The 17,391-nt window shown below is 42.1% G+C and overlaps 1 protein-coding gene across 1 annotated transcript in view; it reads right to left on the reverse strand.

Annotated features, from left to right (window-relative positions):
- The window catches only part of TEAD4 (TEA domain transcription factor 4), a 72,866-nt gene that overhangs the window by 5,264 nt on the left and 50,211 nt on the right, over positions 1-17,391 (reverse strand). Inside the window, exons 8-12 of the mRNA XM_044679092.1 lie at positions 15,911-16,039; positions 15,069-15,112; positions 14,502-14,557; positions 12,892-13,022; positions 11,228-11,401 (exon numbers count right to left, since the gene is read on the reverse strand). Coding sequence (XP_044535027.1) covers positions 11,228-11,401; positions 12,892-13,022; positions 14,502-14,557; positions 15,069-15,112; positions 15,911-16,039 — 534 coding nt within the window. The remainder of the gene's footprint in view (positions 1-11,227; positions 11,402-12,891; positions 13,023-14,501; positions 14,558-15,068; positions 15,113-15,910; positions 16,040-17,391) is intronic.

The raw sequence follows: 17,391 nt of genomic DNA on the forward strand, positions 1-17,391 counted from the left end.
GTATGTAGCACTTTAGGGGTCGATCATGCACACGATCACCTTTGACACTGAGAACAATGCTGTGAGTTCTCTAGACTTTATACAATCTCCTTTACCCCTCTCTATACCTCAATTATTTCATTTATACAATGGGTGGCCCATATTCCCAGATCCCATTGTCTTGTCCTTTGAGGGCACAGATCCTGAATCAGCCATGATAAAGAAACAGAACATTGTAGAGTCAGAAGCTTCAGAATCATGCCGTGGGTGAGCTGGGATCCCGAGGATCTCTATCCATTCGAACAGATCTTGATTTCAGCAGGTAAAGGGAAAGAAGCCACCTCTACTCTCCCTTTCTCTTTGTTGTCCTAAGAAATGGGCTATCCCCTAAACAAAACATAGTGAGGGGAGCGGACTTAGATCGATGCAATGCCCAGGTCAAGAACGTGAGAATAAGGATCTGAGAGTGGGAAGGGACCACAGAATCATAAAATCTTGAATGTGGAAGAGGCTTTATTGGGCTGGCTGCCTATGTCTGAAAGATCACCAGTATAAATCCATCAATTGATCAACATTAATAGACACAGTAACTGATAAATGGACATCCAGATTATTAGAAAAACCTCCAAGGCAGCCTGTTCAACTTCTGAACAGCTGTCATTGTGAAGTTTTACTGGGTTTTTTCCTAATCTCAAAACAAAAATTGATCTCGTTGCAACTTCCAATTCCTACCTCTAGCCTCTGAAATCAAAGAGCGAGCACAATACCTCCTCCATGAGAGAGACTTCCAAAAATCTGTAAAGAGATCATCACATACATTTCCCTGGAAGCTTTTCTTCTTCACAATTGTGCATGTTTTACAGATGAAAAACAGGCCTGAGGTTTTACTCCAAGGACCAACTCAGACTTTCCTTCTTCTGTTCTACTACTCGGGCAGCAAGTGGTAAGAATTTTCTGATTTCTAATTCACTGTTCTCCCCAGTAGCTGAAGGATCTGTCACTTTCTTCACCAATCAGATGTTAGCACATCTGTAGACTTCTGGATCAATTTTAGGGAGTTGCTTAAGCATAGAGAGGCTAAAATACTTGCCCAGCAACATACAGCTAAGAGGTATTAGAATCCAGCAGCATTTGAACACCGGCATTCCTGAATCTAAGCCTAAGAATCTATCCACTATACCAAGCTGCCTCGTTTCTAGTACAATAGAGATGAAAGCAGGATCTGGATCCTTACAAGTAAAGACACTAGGGAGTCTGGGTATATGGGAAAGGGCATCACATATCACACATCTGAAGAGTGAGTTCACATTTGAGGCTACATTTGAATCCAGGACCTTATGTCTGTAAAGCTCTTTGCACAGCACTTTCCCTACCACAATAGCCTTGTGAGGTAGGCAGTGCAATGGATTATTATCATCCTCATTTTACAGGTAAGTTGCCACAGGTCAGAAAAGTGAGGTGGCTTTCTCAGGGCGAAACTGCTATTGAGGAACAGAGCTGGAGCCTGAACTCAGCTCTTGCAACCTAAGGATCTTATGCTATTTGGGAGTTTCCCCCCATTTCACTTAGGCTTATATGAGATAATTGCTGTAAAGCACTTTTCTAGACAATCAACAAAACAATTGCTAGTTTCTGGGCTGTAAATGAAATTTTAACACTACTGAAAATTTAACAATCAGCTCTGGAGGGTTAGAACTGGTTCGAGCATACTGGTCACCACTCTTAGGACATACTATAAATAATACTATAGTAATAATAAATATATAATAAGTAAATATATATATATATAATAAATTAATACTATAAAGCAACCTATGCTGAATGCCAGGCCATAATCATGCAGGGCAATGAAAGGAATTATCACAAGAGCTTCCCTGACCCTTATCTAATTATCTGTAAAATTGAGGTTAATAATAATTGTACTATCTGCCTCATAGGACTGTTGTAAGGAAGGAGAGCTGTAGAATCTTTTTTTTTTTTAATCCTTCCTTCTCTTATTGGTTCTAAGGCAGAAGAATGGTAAGAGCTAGGCAAAGGGGTCTTAAGTGACTTGCCCAGGGTCGTACAGCTAGGAAGTATCTGAGGCCAGCTTTGAACCTAGAACTTCCCATCTCTCCATCCACCACGCCACCTAGTTGCCCCCTGTAGAATGTTTTATTCAAGCTGCATCAATATGAGCTATTACAATTGTCGTCTTTTCTCTTCTCTCTTTATATAATCAGTTACCCAGTCCTGCTCTCTCCTCCTTCATTCTAACATTGTCCTCAACCTCCCTCCCAAATTTCTTCCCCCAAAGCTACGATGCCAGGCATTTGTTGGTCTCCCTTTCCTCGTTCTCCCCCTTCCAGTGCCTCCAAAGGTTCTTTCTCCTTTCTTTTCTCCAACCCAAGAGATAAATAAACCCACTTCTCCTCACCGCACACACTGCAGTCCCCCAGAAAATTCTGGCCTCCAATTCCCTACCCTCCTGCCCTCTTGGTGCCCCCTCTCACTCTCCTAACCTATTCATAGCTGCGCGTGTGGGTTGGAAGCTCACAAGGAAAGCAGTTAACAGGTGTGGAGAATCAAATGACTGGTGAATGTGCCAAAGCAGCCATAGCCCTAGTGTGGGGGATCATTGTCATGTGCCAGGGTTGGAGGGAGATGATTAGGGGGCAGGCATGTCATGGATTCTTCCCTCCTCTGGGCTCTCTGCCCTAAGCCCAGCAATTTTTCAAATTGGAAAGCATCATTAACAAATAGTCATGGAGAGTCTATTAGACCTAATCCCACCCCCATGGAACCAGTCCCACTGTTTGTAAATGGGATTGCACCCCAAAGCCAGGAGAATGACATCGGGGGCATCTCCTAGCTGGGGAGGCAGACACCTCAACTTTCCCGAGTCATGTTTAAGATTCTGAAAACCCTATAAATAAGAAATAACTGTAGAGATTATCTAATTACTACTGACTATCTTGTGACTATTGGTCACATCACGGGAGGCTATCAAATGCCTAAATGAACTCTAGATTTTCTGTGTCCACAGCTCCTGACTGGCCTGACCGGCCAACTACTCTAACAGTCCTCTTACGGAAAGCAAATGAGGGTTGTTGGTCCTGCTTGAACACAAACAAATCTGAGCAGAGAAGCTTAGCAAGTGGATGACATAATCGAGATTCAAAAAGACTTGGATGAGAGCACTGTCCTGAATCTATCAATACGGAGAGAGTGGGAAGAACCTAGGTGAAACCCTGAATTTATTTTATTTTAAATTTTATTATATTATAGTAAATTTTATTTTAATATATTTAATTAAATTTGTATTCCATTTAGATTATATTAAATTTAAAGTATGGGAAGGGTAAGATATAGCTAGTTTAAGTAGAAAAAGACTTGATGTGAGTGGGGGGGAGTTGGTATTACCATCTCAGTTTGAGTTGCCAACCCTAATGAGACCCTAAGATATATTTAGAAAATCAATAGACGCTAAATAAAATTTCAAAAAGTTCAGAGAAAATGAGAGGCATTAATTAACCCATCGACAGATGTTAAAGAGGAAGACGGTTCAAAAGGGATAGGAGGGCTCTCAAAAAAAAACGAAATGCTATAATATGGAAATATGTTTTGCATGATAATCCATGTATAACCCAGAGTCAGCTCCAGGGAGGGGAAGGGAAGGAGAGGCAGAGACAATTTGGATCATATAACTTCACAAAACTCATGTGGAAGTTTGTTATTTTAAAAAACTAAAACAAAAATATGAAATTTATTAAAATTTAAAAATTAAAACTAAAAATAAAAAAATGAAATTCTTGGGGGAAGTTAGGTGGCTGATTGAAAACCAGGCCCAGAGATGGGAGAAACTAGGTTCAAATCTGGCCTCAAATACTTCCTGGCTGTGGGATTCTGGGCAAGTTACTTAGCTCCCAATGGCTAGTCCTTACTGCTCGCTCTTCTGCCTTGAAATCAAACAATATTGATTCCAAGATGGAAGGTAAGGATTTGAAAAAAAAAAAAGAAAAGAAATTCTGACAATATAATCATTAAGGAGAAGTTAATTATTGATCTATCCAAAATCACACAGATCAGACTAGTCAAAACTCGCTGCTCTACATCACCCCTTCCTCTCATTTCTGACTTTCCACTATCCCCCTCCTCCTCTCACCAAAATGCAGTGTAGTGGACAAAGAGGGAGGGGGCATGGAGAGAGATGGTCAAGGTTGGAGAAGTGTAATCGTTCTATTTCTTTTTCTCTCTTTCATCACAATTCCTGACCACTATGAATCAATCTCTCCATTTTTCAGAAAAGGGAAACTGAGACTCAGAGAGGAAATGGATTTGCCCGAGGTCACATGGCAAGTCAGTGGTAACGACAGGGAATCCCAGCAGTTCCAAACTTCAGGTCCTACTGTCTCCATAGATTCAAACAATTCTGCTGAATCCCACTCCTACAATTTTTTACTTCCCAAGGTTTAGGAATTCTTCAGACAGCACCTAGAGATTTTCTTCATAAGAATCAGAGAGGGGGTAGCTAGGAAGCTCAGTGGATAGAGAACTGGGCCTAAAGATGGGAGGACCTAAATTCCAATCTGACCTTGGACATTTCCTAGCTGTGTGATCCTGGTCAAGACATTTAACCACCATTGCCTAGCCCTTGACATTCATCTGCCTTGGAACCAATTATCATTTCTAAGAAAGTAAAGGTTTAAAAAAAAAATCAGAGAAGGCCCCATCACATCCAGAAAAGGGCACCATCACAATTTATGTCCAATGGCTCAACCCATGATCCTTGTGATTTAGAGTTGGAGGCCTCTTAGAAGTTTCCTTCCCTGGCCACTCCTCCCTTGCTACTCCTCCCTCCCCATTCATGTCAGCTGTATGCCTCCCATATTCCCATTCTTCCCTCCCCTTCCACTATATCCTCCCCAACCACCCCTCTCCTGAATCATCTTCCTGTCTTGCCCCTGTCTGTGGATGCACTCCAGGGCACTATCCTGGAGTCTCTCCTCTCTCTGCAGTTTCTCTTGGTGATCTCCTCAGCTCCCATGGATTCCACTTTCACCTCTATTGACTTGACTTCCAAAGCCCCTGCCTGTCCTGTGGAGCTCCAGGTTCTGACTCCTTGCTGGACATCTCCATCCAGCTGTCCCATCGGCATCTCAAACCTAATGTATCTAAAAGAAAACTCATCTTTTCCCCCAACCCACTTCTTCCAGATTTCCCTATGTTCTGCTGAGGGCACCACCATCCTTCCAGTCACCCAGGTTTGTAAGCTGAGAATCTAGCAATCGTTCTCAACTCTTCATTCTTATTTATTCGCTTTCTCTCCCCCATTTACCTAATCAAGTAGTAACCAAGGGAACTAAGGATTAATTCCATCTCTCCTGAACACACTGCTTCTATTTCCTTCTCTCAATTCATTCTAACACTGCCCTTTTTCAAGCCTTCATCACCTCTCACAATTGTAATTGCTTCCTAACTGAACTGCCAATACTCCAGCCTCTCCTCTCTTTAATCCAAATCCTCAAATAATACTGTTTTTGTTTTTTAAACCTTTATCTTCCACTAGAATCAATAGTATGTATTGATTCCAAAGCAGAAGAATGGTAAGAGCTGGGCAAAGGGGGTTAAGTGACTTGCTCAAATGTCTGAAGACAGATTTTTTTTTTTAAAATCCTTACCTTCCATCTTAGAAACAATACTGTGTATGGGTTCCAGGGCAGAAGAGTGGTAAGGGGTAGGCCATGGGGGTTAAGTGACTTGCCCAGGACCACATAGCTAGGAGGTATCTGAGATCAGATTGGAATTCAGGTCCTCCCAACTCCAGGTCTGGTGCTCTTTGTCTCCAAAATGTCCATAAATGAGGTTGCTAAAATGATATTCCTAAAGTGCAAGTCCAACTATATCACTTTCTTCTCAAGAAACTTTAGTAGCTCCCTATTTCCTTAAGGCTAAAACACAAACTCTTCTGTCTGGCATTTAAATCAGTTCACAGCATATACTGCCAGGATGATTACACACGAATCCCCCCTGACATGATTTATAATCCATTTTAAACGGCCACTTGTTGTTTTCCATATGGGGCATCCTAGCTCCCATTTCCACATCTTTATGTAGGTTCTTTCGTGCTTGAAATGCTATCCCCCTTCTCACCTTCCCCTCTTAAAACCCCAGCTCTGCTCAAGGTTCAGTTCAGGAACTTTCTCCCTTTCAAGAGCCTGTTCTTGATTTGTTAGGACTTGTTCCCTTTCCTGTGTTCTTTAATATTAAGTTTGTCCCTTTCTAAATCTCATGTCTCAGGTCATAGTATACGCTGACCAAGGTCTGGAGCATAGACAGCCGAAATGGTTGTAAAGGAATGAATTTGTGTCACAAGGAGAATGAAAGGCTGAGACCTTGCCATCTGCAGAGGACTAGACCAGGTGTCAAGACCCAGGGTTCAAGTCTGTCAGCCAGTCAGGATTTGTGGAGTATCCACCGTGTGCCAGGTACTGCACAGGGGACAAAAAGACAGACAAAACACACGCCTTCCTTCCTCTCAGGGAGTTCAATCTAAGAGGGATGCAAATAACTATGGACAAACATGATGCATACAGGATAAACATGAGATGATCAACAGAGGCAGACAGAGTTGTAGCTACAACACCAATAATTGTGGACAAATCATTTAAAACTTCTGAGACCATTTCCTCATCTGTAAAATATGCATAAAACCTATCTCATAGGGTTGTTGTGAAAAAACATTTTATGAGCCATAAAGTGCTTTATAAATGTGAACTGCATTATTATCATTTTTGCTGTTCCCTAATTGATTAGGTACGTCTCCTTCAGAATCATAGGAGTCAGAGGTCACAGAACCCTTCATGGGTTCTTTGTTCCAGATTCCCTAATTGATCAGGTTTGTCTCCTTCAAAATCATAGAAGTCGGAGATCACGGAACCCTTCATGGGTCCTTTGTTCCAGATTCCCTAATTGATCAGGTTTGTCTCCTTCAGAATCATAGGAGTCGGAGGTCACAGAACCCTTCATGGGTTCTTTGTTCCAGATCTCTACTCTAACTCAATGCTGCCCTCTGGAACACTACCCAGATCCAGAATTGTGCTTCTGGGGGAAGCTTGAGCCGGTGCTGAACTCTCTTCCTTTCTCTGAGTCAAGGGAGACCCTGATATGTTGGCAGAAGAGGGATGGGGCCAAAGTTTGCAAGAGAGAAATTAATATGACTTTGGTTTCTTATCCTAGGTATACACACAACATGCACACTTCAGGCATGCCTAGGATTCTTCCCAAAGAGCTATGCTATAGGGTAACAGTGATAGTACTAAATGGCTATTTATTGGCAGGACTTTTTTTTTTTTTAATTTTCTTAATCAGAGCCAGAACTAAAATGATTTCACTAGAGCCTGTTTCCTTCATCTTGGTCCGCTGAAAGGATACCCCATGATCTTTAAGAGATCAGTATAGGAGGCAGCTGGGTAGATCAGTGGATTGAGAGCCAGGCCTAGAGACAGGAGGTCCTGGGTTCAAATCTGGCTTCAGACACTTCCCAGTTGTGTGACCCTGGGTAAGTCACTTGACCCCCATTGCCTACCCTTACCATTCTGAGAGATCAGTATATCTGCCATCTACTCATCTATAATCCCAGTGTCTGTTACTGCTCTACTCAGCCCCAATTGATGCTGAAAAGAGGAATAAAAACATCTCTACTATAATAAGGGGCTACCTGATTGTCTGTCCTTCCCTCTACTTGAGCATCCCCTTCCCTCCCCACACTATTCCACATTATGCTCCAAGAGTAGGGAGAGCTATAGTCATTCATCTGCCATTTGGACTCCAAGCCACACCCTTCCTCTGGTCTTGTTCTATCCTGTACCAGGAGCATGAGATTTGTTGGCAGGGACAAGCAGGTCTTAACAGCCAGACTCCCACTCTTTTTTTAAGGAGAATGAACTAATGGAAAAAAAACCCAGACTTTGTTAGTACTAGAAATCAGGAGGCAGTGCTATCATTAACTCTTTGTTTGACCATGGAAAATCTTGGTTTTGATTTCCTTCTCCTCTAAAATGGGAATAACAACACTCATTCAACCTATTTTCCAGGGTTGTCGCAAATATCAAATGAGATCATTTAAGACAATAAGACAGATGAAATTAAAGGTACGACGTGAACTTATAAAAGGAAGATATTGTACTTGGTCATCTCCAAGATTACTCCCACCTCTAAAAGTCAGTGTTTCATAGAATTTGGAGTGAGAAGGGACCTTGTAAACCATTTGGATCAGTGGTTCCCTTTTACTGGTTCATGAACCACTTGAGGGTTCTCAGTGATTTGCACTACACAATCTTTAGTGGCACCTTAAGTGATAATCACTTAAATGTTATTAGGCATTTCATATAAGTGTTATTAATATTCAACAAAAATGTATAAAGTAAAATTTATATGGTCTTATAGATAATAGCAAGTATGAAATCTTGCACTAGATTACTTCTTTTAATTCTTATAGAATGTCTCATAAAATATTTATAATTATTTTATAGTTTTATAATTTCATATTTGGATTTTTCATAATTAAAGGTAGAATAAAAATTTTATATTTTATAATAAAAATTCTAATTTGCAGCCTTTTGGGGCAAAAGTTGTCATTATAGTCATTATAAGCATTTAATGAATAACTCTAAAAGAAAATTACCCTAGCAGTTCACAACATACTTTGCTATTGCTATATGGTGTTTGAGGAACAAAAAATGTTGGGAATTACTGATCTAGATTATTCCCTCATTTTACAGATGAGGAAACTGAAGCTCAGAGAAGTTAAATTAGCTTGTCCAAGGTCATTCAGGTAATAAGCATAAGAATGGGGATTCCAAATTTAGATCTCCTACTACCCATCTCACTTTCTTGTTTTGTTGTTCAATTGTGCTCAACTCTTCATGACTCCATAGACCCAGTGATGGCAAACCTTTTAGAGACCAAGTGCCCCACCACCACCACCTTACCTCAGACAGGGGAGAGGGGAAGTGCTCCCATTGAGCTACTGGACAGAGGGGTGAGGGATGTGAGAAATGCCCTCAGGTAACATGGAGCAGGAGAGGAGAGCAGCTCCCTCCAATTTGTGCCATAAGTTCACTAACATAGCCAAAGACCATGGGTTTTCTTGGCAAAGATACTAGAGTGGTCTGCCATTTTCTTCTCCAGTGGATTAAGGCAAACAGAGGTTAAGTGCCTTGCCCAGGGTCATACAGCCACTAAGTGTATGAGGCTGGATTTGAGCTTGGGTCTTCCTGGCTTCCTGACCCTATTCATTGAGCCATCTAGCTGCCACATTGTTAATGGTCTGTGATAAATATAAGACACTTAAAAATCCTATCATATCACCAAAAAAGGGAAACTGTGAAAGAGTTGAAGGAATTATCTATTGATCACAAGACAAACGATATGAAAATCAGATTTTGAGATCATATTCCTGTACCCCTAGTTAATGGTCTTTCCATTTATTTGTTCCAAAGACCCACTTCAAAATCCTGCTAAAAATTTACTCCTTGACTAATTTAATTCTAATGATCATGTTCCCTCCAGGACTTTCCAGTTTTAATATACATATAAGTAAGACGCTTCCCATTCTGAAATATAATTAAGATATCTTTGTATCCTCCATAGTTCCTAGCACATAGGAGATGCCCCCAAAATGTTTGTTGAATGAGCTAAGTTTTCTAGCTTCCAACCTAAAAGGTACTAAATAAGAAAATTTAGTGACCTAAAGAAGCTGAAGGAAAAAGAAATTAATTACTAGTAGGAGAAAATTTCTCAATCCCATGGGAGGAATTATAACTCTAGGCCAGCTGAATTGGTAGAAGAATGGCAGACGTGGTGCCAGTGTATGGCACAATTGAGTGATCTTTTGAAACACCCCTTTCCCACTTGCTGCCCTGTCTTATTAGCTGTGTGACTGCAAGTAAGTTTCTTGAACTCTTTGTGCCTTCATTTTCTTTCTTTCTTTCTTTCTTTCTTTCTTTCTTTCTTTCTTTCTTTCTTTCTTTCTTTCTTTCTTTCTTTCTTTCTTTCTTTCACCCTTACCTTCTGTCTTGGAGCCAATACTGTGTATTGGCTCCAAGACAGAAGAGTGGTAAGGGCTGGGCAATAGGGGTCAAGTGACTTAACCAGGGTCACACAGCTTGGAAGTGTCTGAGGCCAGATTTGAACCCAGAGCCTCCCGTCTCTAGGCCTGGCTCTCAATCGACTGAACCACCCAGCTGCCCCCTATGCCCTAGTTTTCTAATCCAAAAAATGGAGATAATAATAACACCTATAGCACGAGGCCATTGCATGGACCAAATTAGATAACATATGTAAAACGTGCTTTGTAAATGTTAAAACTCTTACATAAATGTGTTGTTTTGCATGACTGCATATATAACCTCTATCAAATTGCTTTTCTTCTCAATTATGGATAAGGAAGAGAGAGGGAAGAGAATTTGAAACTCAACTTTAAAAATGAAATAAAGTATTTTAAAAAGAAAAAACTCATATAAATGTGTTGATATTAATGATATAAATTCATAGAATTTAATTAACTGCCCTTCCCTAGAATTCAAGATCCTCAAATTATATGCCAGTGGGACAGAGTTTTGACTGATAGGGTGTCCCCAGTCTTGGTCTCAATTTCTCTAAAGTTCTCCCAAAGCATTCCAATAAATTGTACTCCATCTTTCTTTGACTCTCCCACCCCACCCCCCTCTAAATGTCATGGTCCCAGGGGACAGCTGGGTAGCTCAGTGGATTGAGAGCCAGGCTTAGAGATGGGAGGTCCTAGTTCAAAGCCAGCCTCAAACACTTCCCAGCTGTGTGACCCTGGGTAAGTCACTTGACTCCCATTGCCTACCCTTACCATTCTTCTGCCTTGGAGCCAATACAAAGTATTGACTCTAAGATGGAAGTTAAGGGTTCCATAAAAATAAATAAATAAGTAAATAAATTATTAAATAAATAAATGAATGGATGAATAAATAAATAAATGAAAATGGGAAGATAAAAATAAGTAAATAAATGTCATAGTGCCGAAAAGGATCTTCTGCTATAATTCCATCCTTTAATATCAGTGGTCCACACTGATTCTAGTTTATGTCTACTGGGTAATTATATATCCATTCCCTTGTTCTAACCCTTTTATTCAGTCTCTTCCCAACTTTCCACCTACAAAAGGTGACCTTTGGCTCTGGTCTCCAAACCCTACCATTCTTGATTCTCATTCCTATCCAACAACACTTTTTCTTACCCAGAACTTGACAAGGAAGAAAGCATTTGAGGGTCCTCGTTCAAAGAGCTCCTTGAGTCCTCCCTTCTTATCGGGGAATTTGTCGTAGATCTGGTGGATATCCACCGCTTCGAGGTAGGGGTCACTGTAGCTGGGATTGGACTGGCCAATGTGTACAAACAGGTGCTTGTTATACTGTAAAGAAAATGACAGAATCAGAGGTGAGACGGGGGAACGATTACAAGGCTTCACTGCGTCATCCAAAGAGCATCAACCTGGAATTGGGATCTAAGGAGCTGTGTAATCTTGGGTATGGGACATCTCCTCCCCGAGGCTCATTCCTCAACTGTATAGTGTGGGTTTAGGCCAGATTGTCTCTAACATTCCTCTGACGTTTGGTGTATAATAACTAATACATAGAGTACTTCAAAATTTACAAACTACTTCCTAGGTGTGTATATACCTGCAGACATATTTGGTTTGACTATTTCAGCATTACAAGCGAGATCCTATTATTATCCCCATTTTATGAAGGAACTGTGGCTCAAGAAAGGACAAATTCTTTGAGGAGGGTCATACAACTATTAAATGTCAATGGTGGATATTTCTATAGTGCAGTAAGGTTTGAAAAGTATTTCACGTGCATTATGCCATGTGACACTCACGACAATCCAGGGAGGCGGGTGCTACTGGGGCACAGAAAGGTTAAATGACTTTTAATGACTTAAACAACTAGCTAGTAAGCAGCAGAGGTGAGATTCAGACTTAGCTCTTGCAGACCCCGAGTCAGGGGTTTGGCACACTACGCCATGCTGCCTCCCCTGCTTACTTCCAGAACTGTCCATGATCCTCAAGAGATAAGTGTCCGTCACATGCCCCATGTGAGGAATATTAGTCTCTGTTACCCTTCAGTGACAATCAGTGCCCAAGCAGGCTGGGAGATCCTACATAGTAAGGGGGGGTTAGGAAATGAGGCGATTGGGGGAAGAGGGTAAAAAAAAATCACTTTTCTGAACATATAACAGAAACAGCATTTCCTCACAGTACCCAAATCAACTCCAAAGGGGGAAACAATGAGTCAATTTGAGAAATTACTTAAACCCACAGTTTGGAAAGAGGTTAGAAACTGCCTTTGGGGTCTATCTTCCTCTTCAATGAGATGTATTAAGGCAGGATGGGATGGAAAAGGGGGTAGAAAGTAAGGAGAGTGAAAAAAAAAAACCTGAAAAGGGAAGGAAAGGGAGATAGTCCAATTAAATTAAAATAGACTCAGGGATGGAAAGATGAAACCCCATCTGAGAACTTTGGAATGAACATGTAAAAAGAAAAAAAGTCAAAGAAAGGAAGAAACAGCACAGAAAAGAGGAGAGGAGAGAAAGAATAGAGAAAGAAGAGGTAAGAAAAAGAACAGAAATGAGAATGAACCAGGAACAAAGGACTTTCCTCAAGAGTGGGTAAAGGAGAAAGAGGAGGGAGAGAGATAAGAAGGGGAAACAGAGGAAGGAGCAAAGAACAAAAGAGATAGAGAGAAGAGAGCTATGCAAAAGGAGGACTAAAAAAGAAAAAGAAATAAACTCAGAGGAGGGAAAAGAAAGGGTTATTTGGGATTAGGAACAGCAGCCACCTACAATGGCAGGGAAAGATTCCCAGACTTACAAGCATAAGGCCAGGGGGTCAGTGCCTACCGTGTCTGGGTCTTGTTGCTGCTCCAAGAAGGCAGAGAACTCCAACATCCAGAGCTTGGAGCTGGCCACACTTCGGCCCTGCCATGGAGGCGTCGATGGTGACAGAGTGGACCCAGCAGGAGATTCAAACCCTGCAGACAGGGGGAAAAGCCAATGGGAACCAGAGCAGTCCCTCATCACATACATAATCCCAACTAAGGAGATCTTAAGTCTCTATCTGAAACACTGGCATGGTAAGGTAGTGAGCAAAATCTCTAGTATAAATCTCTGAAGGGCAGGATCTGTGACTGATATAATATGCCAGGAACCACTCAAGGAATATTAGACCAAACCAGTATCATTTGATACCCAACAAAGAAGTTCTGGAGCGGGGACAGGGATACCTTTTCCTAAAATTGCCACAGACTTACTAGAATTCTTAATCCCTTCCTCCAACTTCCTGTGCCTCAGTTTAGCCCATCTTATAACTCAAGACATGAAAAGGAAAGGGTATGGGTATGAGAGAAAGAAATAATAAATAGGGCTCTTGGGGTTCTGGAGACATCTAAGAACAGGATGAGGTGATTCATACAGCTAAAACTGAGGAGGGAAATAAAGGTTTAAAGAGGGAGAGACTGACCAAGGAGCCAGTGGCAGGGCCTAGAGAAGGGATCCAGTGTCCTGACCACCACTCTACCACCCCAGAATTGCTGGGTTGATGGATCTCCTCCTCTCCCTTTGCACCATCCAAGTGGTCCTAGGTTCTGAGTTTGAAGATACTGTTAACTGTCAAAAGCAGAGCGGCCTAGCCTCAAAGCCCTTGCTAAAAACCCAGAAAATCCAGAGTTGACAATGTCCCAGAATATCAGAAGTCATCCTAATCTGCAAAGGAGGAAGGATAAGAAGGAGTGTCTTGTCTCACTGCCTAGAATGACAGAAGACCCTGTTCATTCCATCCTCTTCCCACCTGATACCATGTTAAATATAGCAGTCACCTGGAAGATGACAGAAAGGAGCCCATATATGACTGACTCACACAGCTGAAATAACCTGGTTGTAATAGCATCTATCTAATCCTACATGCCATTGCCCCCAACAATCCCATATTTCTTCCAGACTCTCCCTGCTGTTGAAGGCTGGGGATCTCTTAGGCTCTTTGAATTATAAGGAAAGGGGTCCACAGGAGATAAAGCTGAGCTGAGGGTAGCAAGGTGCAGGGGGCAAAGTTGTGCAAAGAGGTCAGGCATGCGAGTGGTATGCATTCAGTATGCAAAGGAAGCCAGGCATTCCAGCCAGCCAACCCAAAAGCATTTGAGCCAAAACTGAAGGGGCGAGGCGCACTAGTTATATATCCATACACTGCGTGGGAGTTTGGTGGTTGATGGAACCAAAGCTATAGAGTGGGAAAATCAGCATGCCAGGGGGGTTAGACATGCATGGAGGTTTCCTGTGCTTGCTGCATAAGGTAGGCAATCTAAATCATGGGAAGTACAAACTAAGAATGCAATTAGTAGGAAGCAAGAATAGAATACACACATTGGGGTTTCAGGTAGGCATGGTATGCGCCTTGAGACCAGAGCATAGGATTTGGGGAGGATGCCATGCAAGGGAGCCATGCAGCGCTGACCCACCTGGCAGAGGGAGCGGAGGCTGAACAGCATAGGTTTGTTGAGAGAAAGGTTTCACACTGCAGGAAACATGGGAGAGAGACTGTCAGCTGAGCTCTGATCGGAGTTGGACACGCTCAATAGAAAAGATCCTGGGGCCCAAGCCCTAAGTGGTCTACACAGCAAGCCTCAATCTATCCCTCCCACCAACTCTTTCCCTTCAGTTTTGATATCCGATCCCTAAAGGGAATATTTCCAGTGTTGCAGAAGGTAAAGCTCTGATGGATATCAGGTTTCCTCTCAGCATTCTGGGCCAGAGGGGGCTTACTTTAATTATCATTTTAGTAAGGTATTAACCACTGAGAACCAGCCACTCCAATAAAGCTATAGAGAGTTCAAACTACCAATCTCCAAATATTGGCTGCCCTGGAAAAGCCATCCTCAGACCTCTGTTTTATTTTAGAGGCTAGCTCTGGTATCCATAGGGTTACTCAGAAGTCTGAAGTCTGAGAGAACCAGTCTCTAGGTACAATATACATTGAAAGGCTGTGGAGAGAGCAAACAAAAACAGAGAGCTCAGTATATACTCACTCATGGGAAGTTCCAGCTTGGCCTGGCAAAGTTCCTTGCCAAAACTGAAAAAGGCAAAAAACAGTTTCAATACAATCTAGCTCCCAACTAGAACAATAGTTGAAAGAAGAAATGGAGACAAGGGCCTGGACTGGAAAGTTAGAATTTGAAACTGAAATATGGGCTCCCTTTGGGTCATAAAGTCAGAGCATTGGAGAATATGGAGGAAAACAGAGTAAAAGGAATAGAAATGAGAGAATGTAAAGGAGAGGCTACCAGAAAGACTAGCAAATAAAAAGCAAGGCCGAGTTAGAGTTCAATCACCTATTTACTTAATAAGAACGGAAGCTGTGGGTTTGTTCTTTACTGTCCTTTGGAAATCTATGAAAGGGGTAGCTAGGTGACTCAGGGGAAAGAGAGCCAGGCCTGGAGATAGGAGATCCTAGGTTCAAATCTGGATGAAAGAGAAAAAGAGAGACAGAGAGACAGAGAGAAAGAAATCTATGGTAGGTCTGTGTGGACTGAGACCCTGTTCTACCTATTTTTAGGTGAACCATGTCCAAGAAGGGTAGAAGGAGGGAGTGTTAGCAGGGGAGTGGGGAGTGATAAGGCATGGAGACACACTAAGGGCTATGGTCCTGCTCACAGATTCCAGCTTGGACACACCCCCAGGCCAATCATTTTGTCCCAACCCAAGGCTTTGTTCTCTCCTCTCCAGCACTCCAGGGCAGAAAGGAAGCCCTGATCAAAATTTGGATTGCATTATGCTTGGAACTTCTTAAAGAGGCCGGGGTTGGGGGGGAGGGGGAGGGAAGGAGAAGGAGAGAAGTGGCTTAACCCTTCACTCCGGTTTGTCCACTTACCCCTGAGACTGCTGGGTAGGCTGGTCCTCGGGTAAGGGCCATTTTATTGTGGAAGGCTGTAGCAGAGATGATCTGAGCGGATGACATGGTAGCCATATTCTGCAGGGCTTTGTCCTTAGCTGCCTGATCCTGAGGGGAGACGGGAAGGGATGATGTAGCAGTGATCTTGATGAAGCAAGAGAACAAAGAAGGAGAGGGTATATGTGTATAGAGCAGTCAAGGAGGAGAGGAAGAACAAGGAAGAAGGCAGCAGGGGGACCTGCCCTAATGAAAAAGCATCTAACTAGGAGTCAGGAAACCTGTTTTAGACGTGATTTAGCCATGGGTCTTTGAGTCTCAATGTGCTCAGCTACTGAATGGACAGAATACCCACTATGTCTACTCCTAAGGGCATTTGGCAAGGATCAACTAAGACAAAGTGTGGAGCAGCATAAAGGGTACTGGATTTGGCATCAGAAGTTCTGGGTTCGAATCCTAGCTCTGCTACTTGCTATCAGATTAATTTTAGGGAAATCATTTAATCTCATGAGTGTCAATTTCCTCATCTCTAAAATGAAGCTGGAGTAGATGAGCTCTGAGGCTCCTTCTAGTTCTAGGTCAGAGATCTCAATGCACATGAAAGGCCTTTGAAAAGTTAAAAGTGCAATATAAATGGAAGTATTTACTATTATTATTTTTAAACCCTTATCTTGTATCTTAGAATCAATACTAAGTATCAGTTCCAAGGCAGAGAACTGCAGCAAGGACTAGGCAATTGGGGCTAAGTGACTTGTCCAAGATCACACAACTAGGAAATGTCTGAGACCAGATTTGAACCCAGGACTTCCCATTTCCAGGTCTGACTTTCAGTCGATGGAGCCACCTAGCTGCCCCGTAAATACATATTATTAATAAATATGTCTACTACAGATGGTCTACTTCCTAGGTGACTATTGAGAAAACACCTGTTCCTCAATAGATCTGAAGTCTGCCTCAGGCAGACATGTCCGAGTTAAATCGATCCTTTCTGAAGCCTTCCTGGACTATTTTGAGAAATGCTGGTACCTAGTAGCCCCACTCTGAGCCAGGGACTTTACTGATTCAAAATGCACCTATTAGCAGGGCAGCTGGGTGGCTCAGTGTATAGAACCAGGTCAAGAGATCCTGGGTTCAAATGTGGCCTCAGACACTTTCTAGTTGTGTGACCCTGGACAAGTCACTTAACCCCCATTGCCCAGCCCTTACCTCTCTTCTGCCTTAGAACCAATACACAGGATTGATTCTAAGACAGGTGAGGGTTAAAAACAAACAAACAACTATTCCCTTCGTGGTTAGAATATCAACACATTATTCTGCCATTCCTACATCCTCAATGTCCAAACTATTCTGTTAAGTGCTCAATATAGGGTGCATCTTAGTGCTTAGTAAATCCATTTTTGTGATGATAAGAATAGCTGGCAATTTGACAGAGCTTTAAGGTTTACAAAGCACTTTATAAATAT

This window comes from Gracilinanus agilis, chromosome 5 (genome assembly GCF_016433145.1).
Source record: "Gracilinanus agilis isolate LMUSP501 chromosome 5, AgileGrace, whole genome shotgun sequence".
Lineage (NCBI taxonomy): Eukaryota > Metazoa > Chordata > Mammalia > Didelphimorphia > Didelphidae > Gracilinanus > Gracilinanus agilis.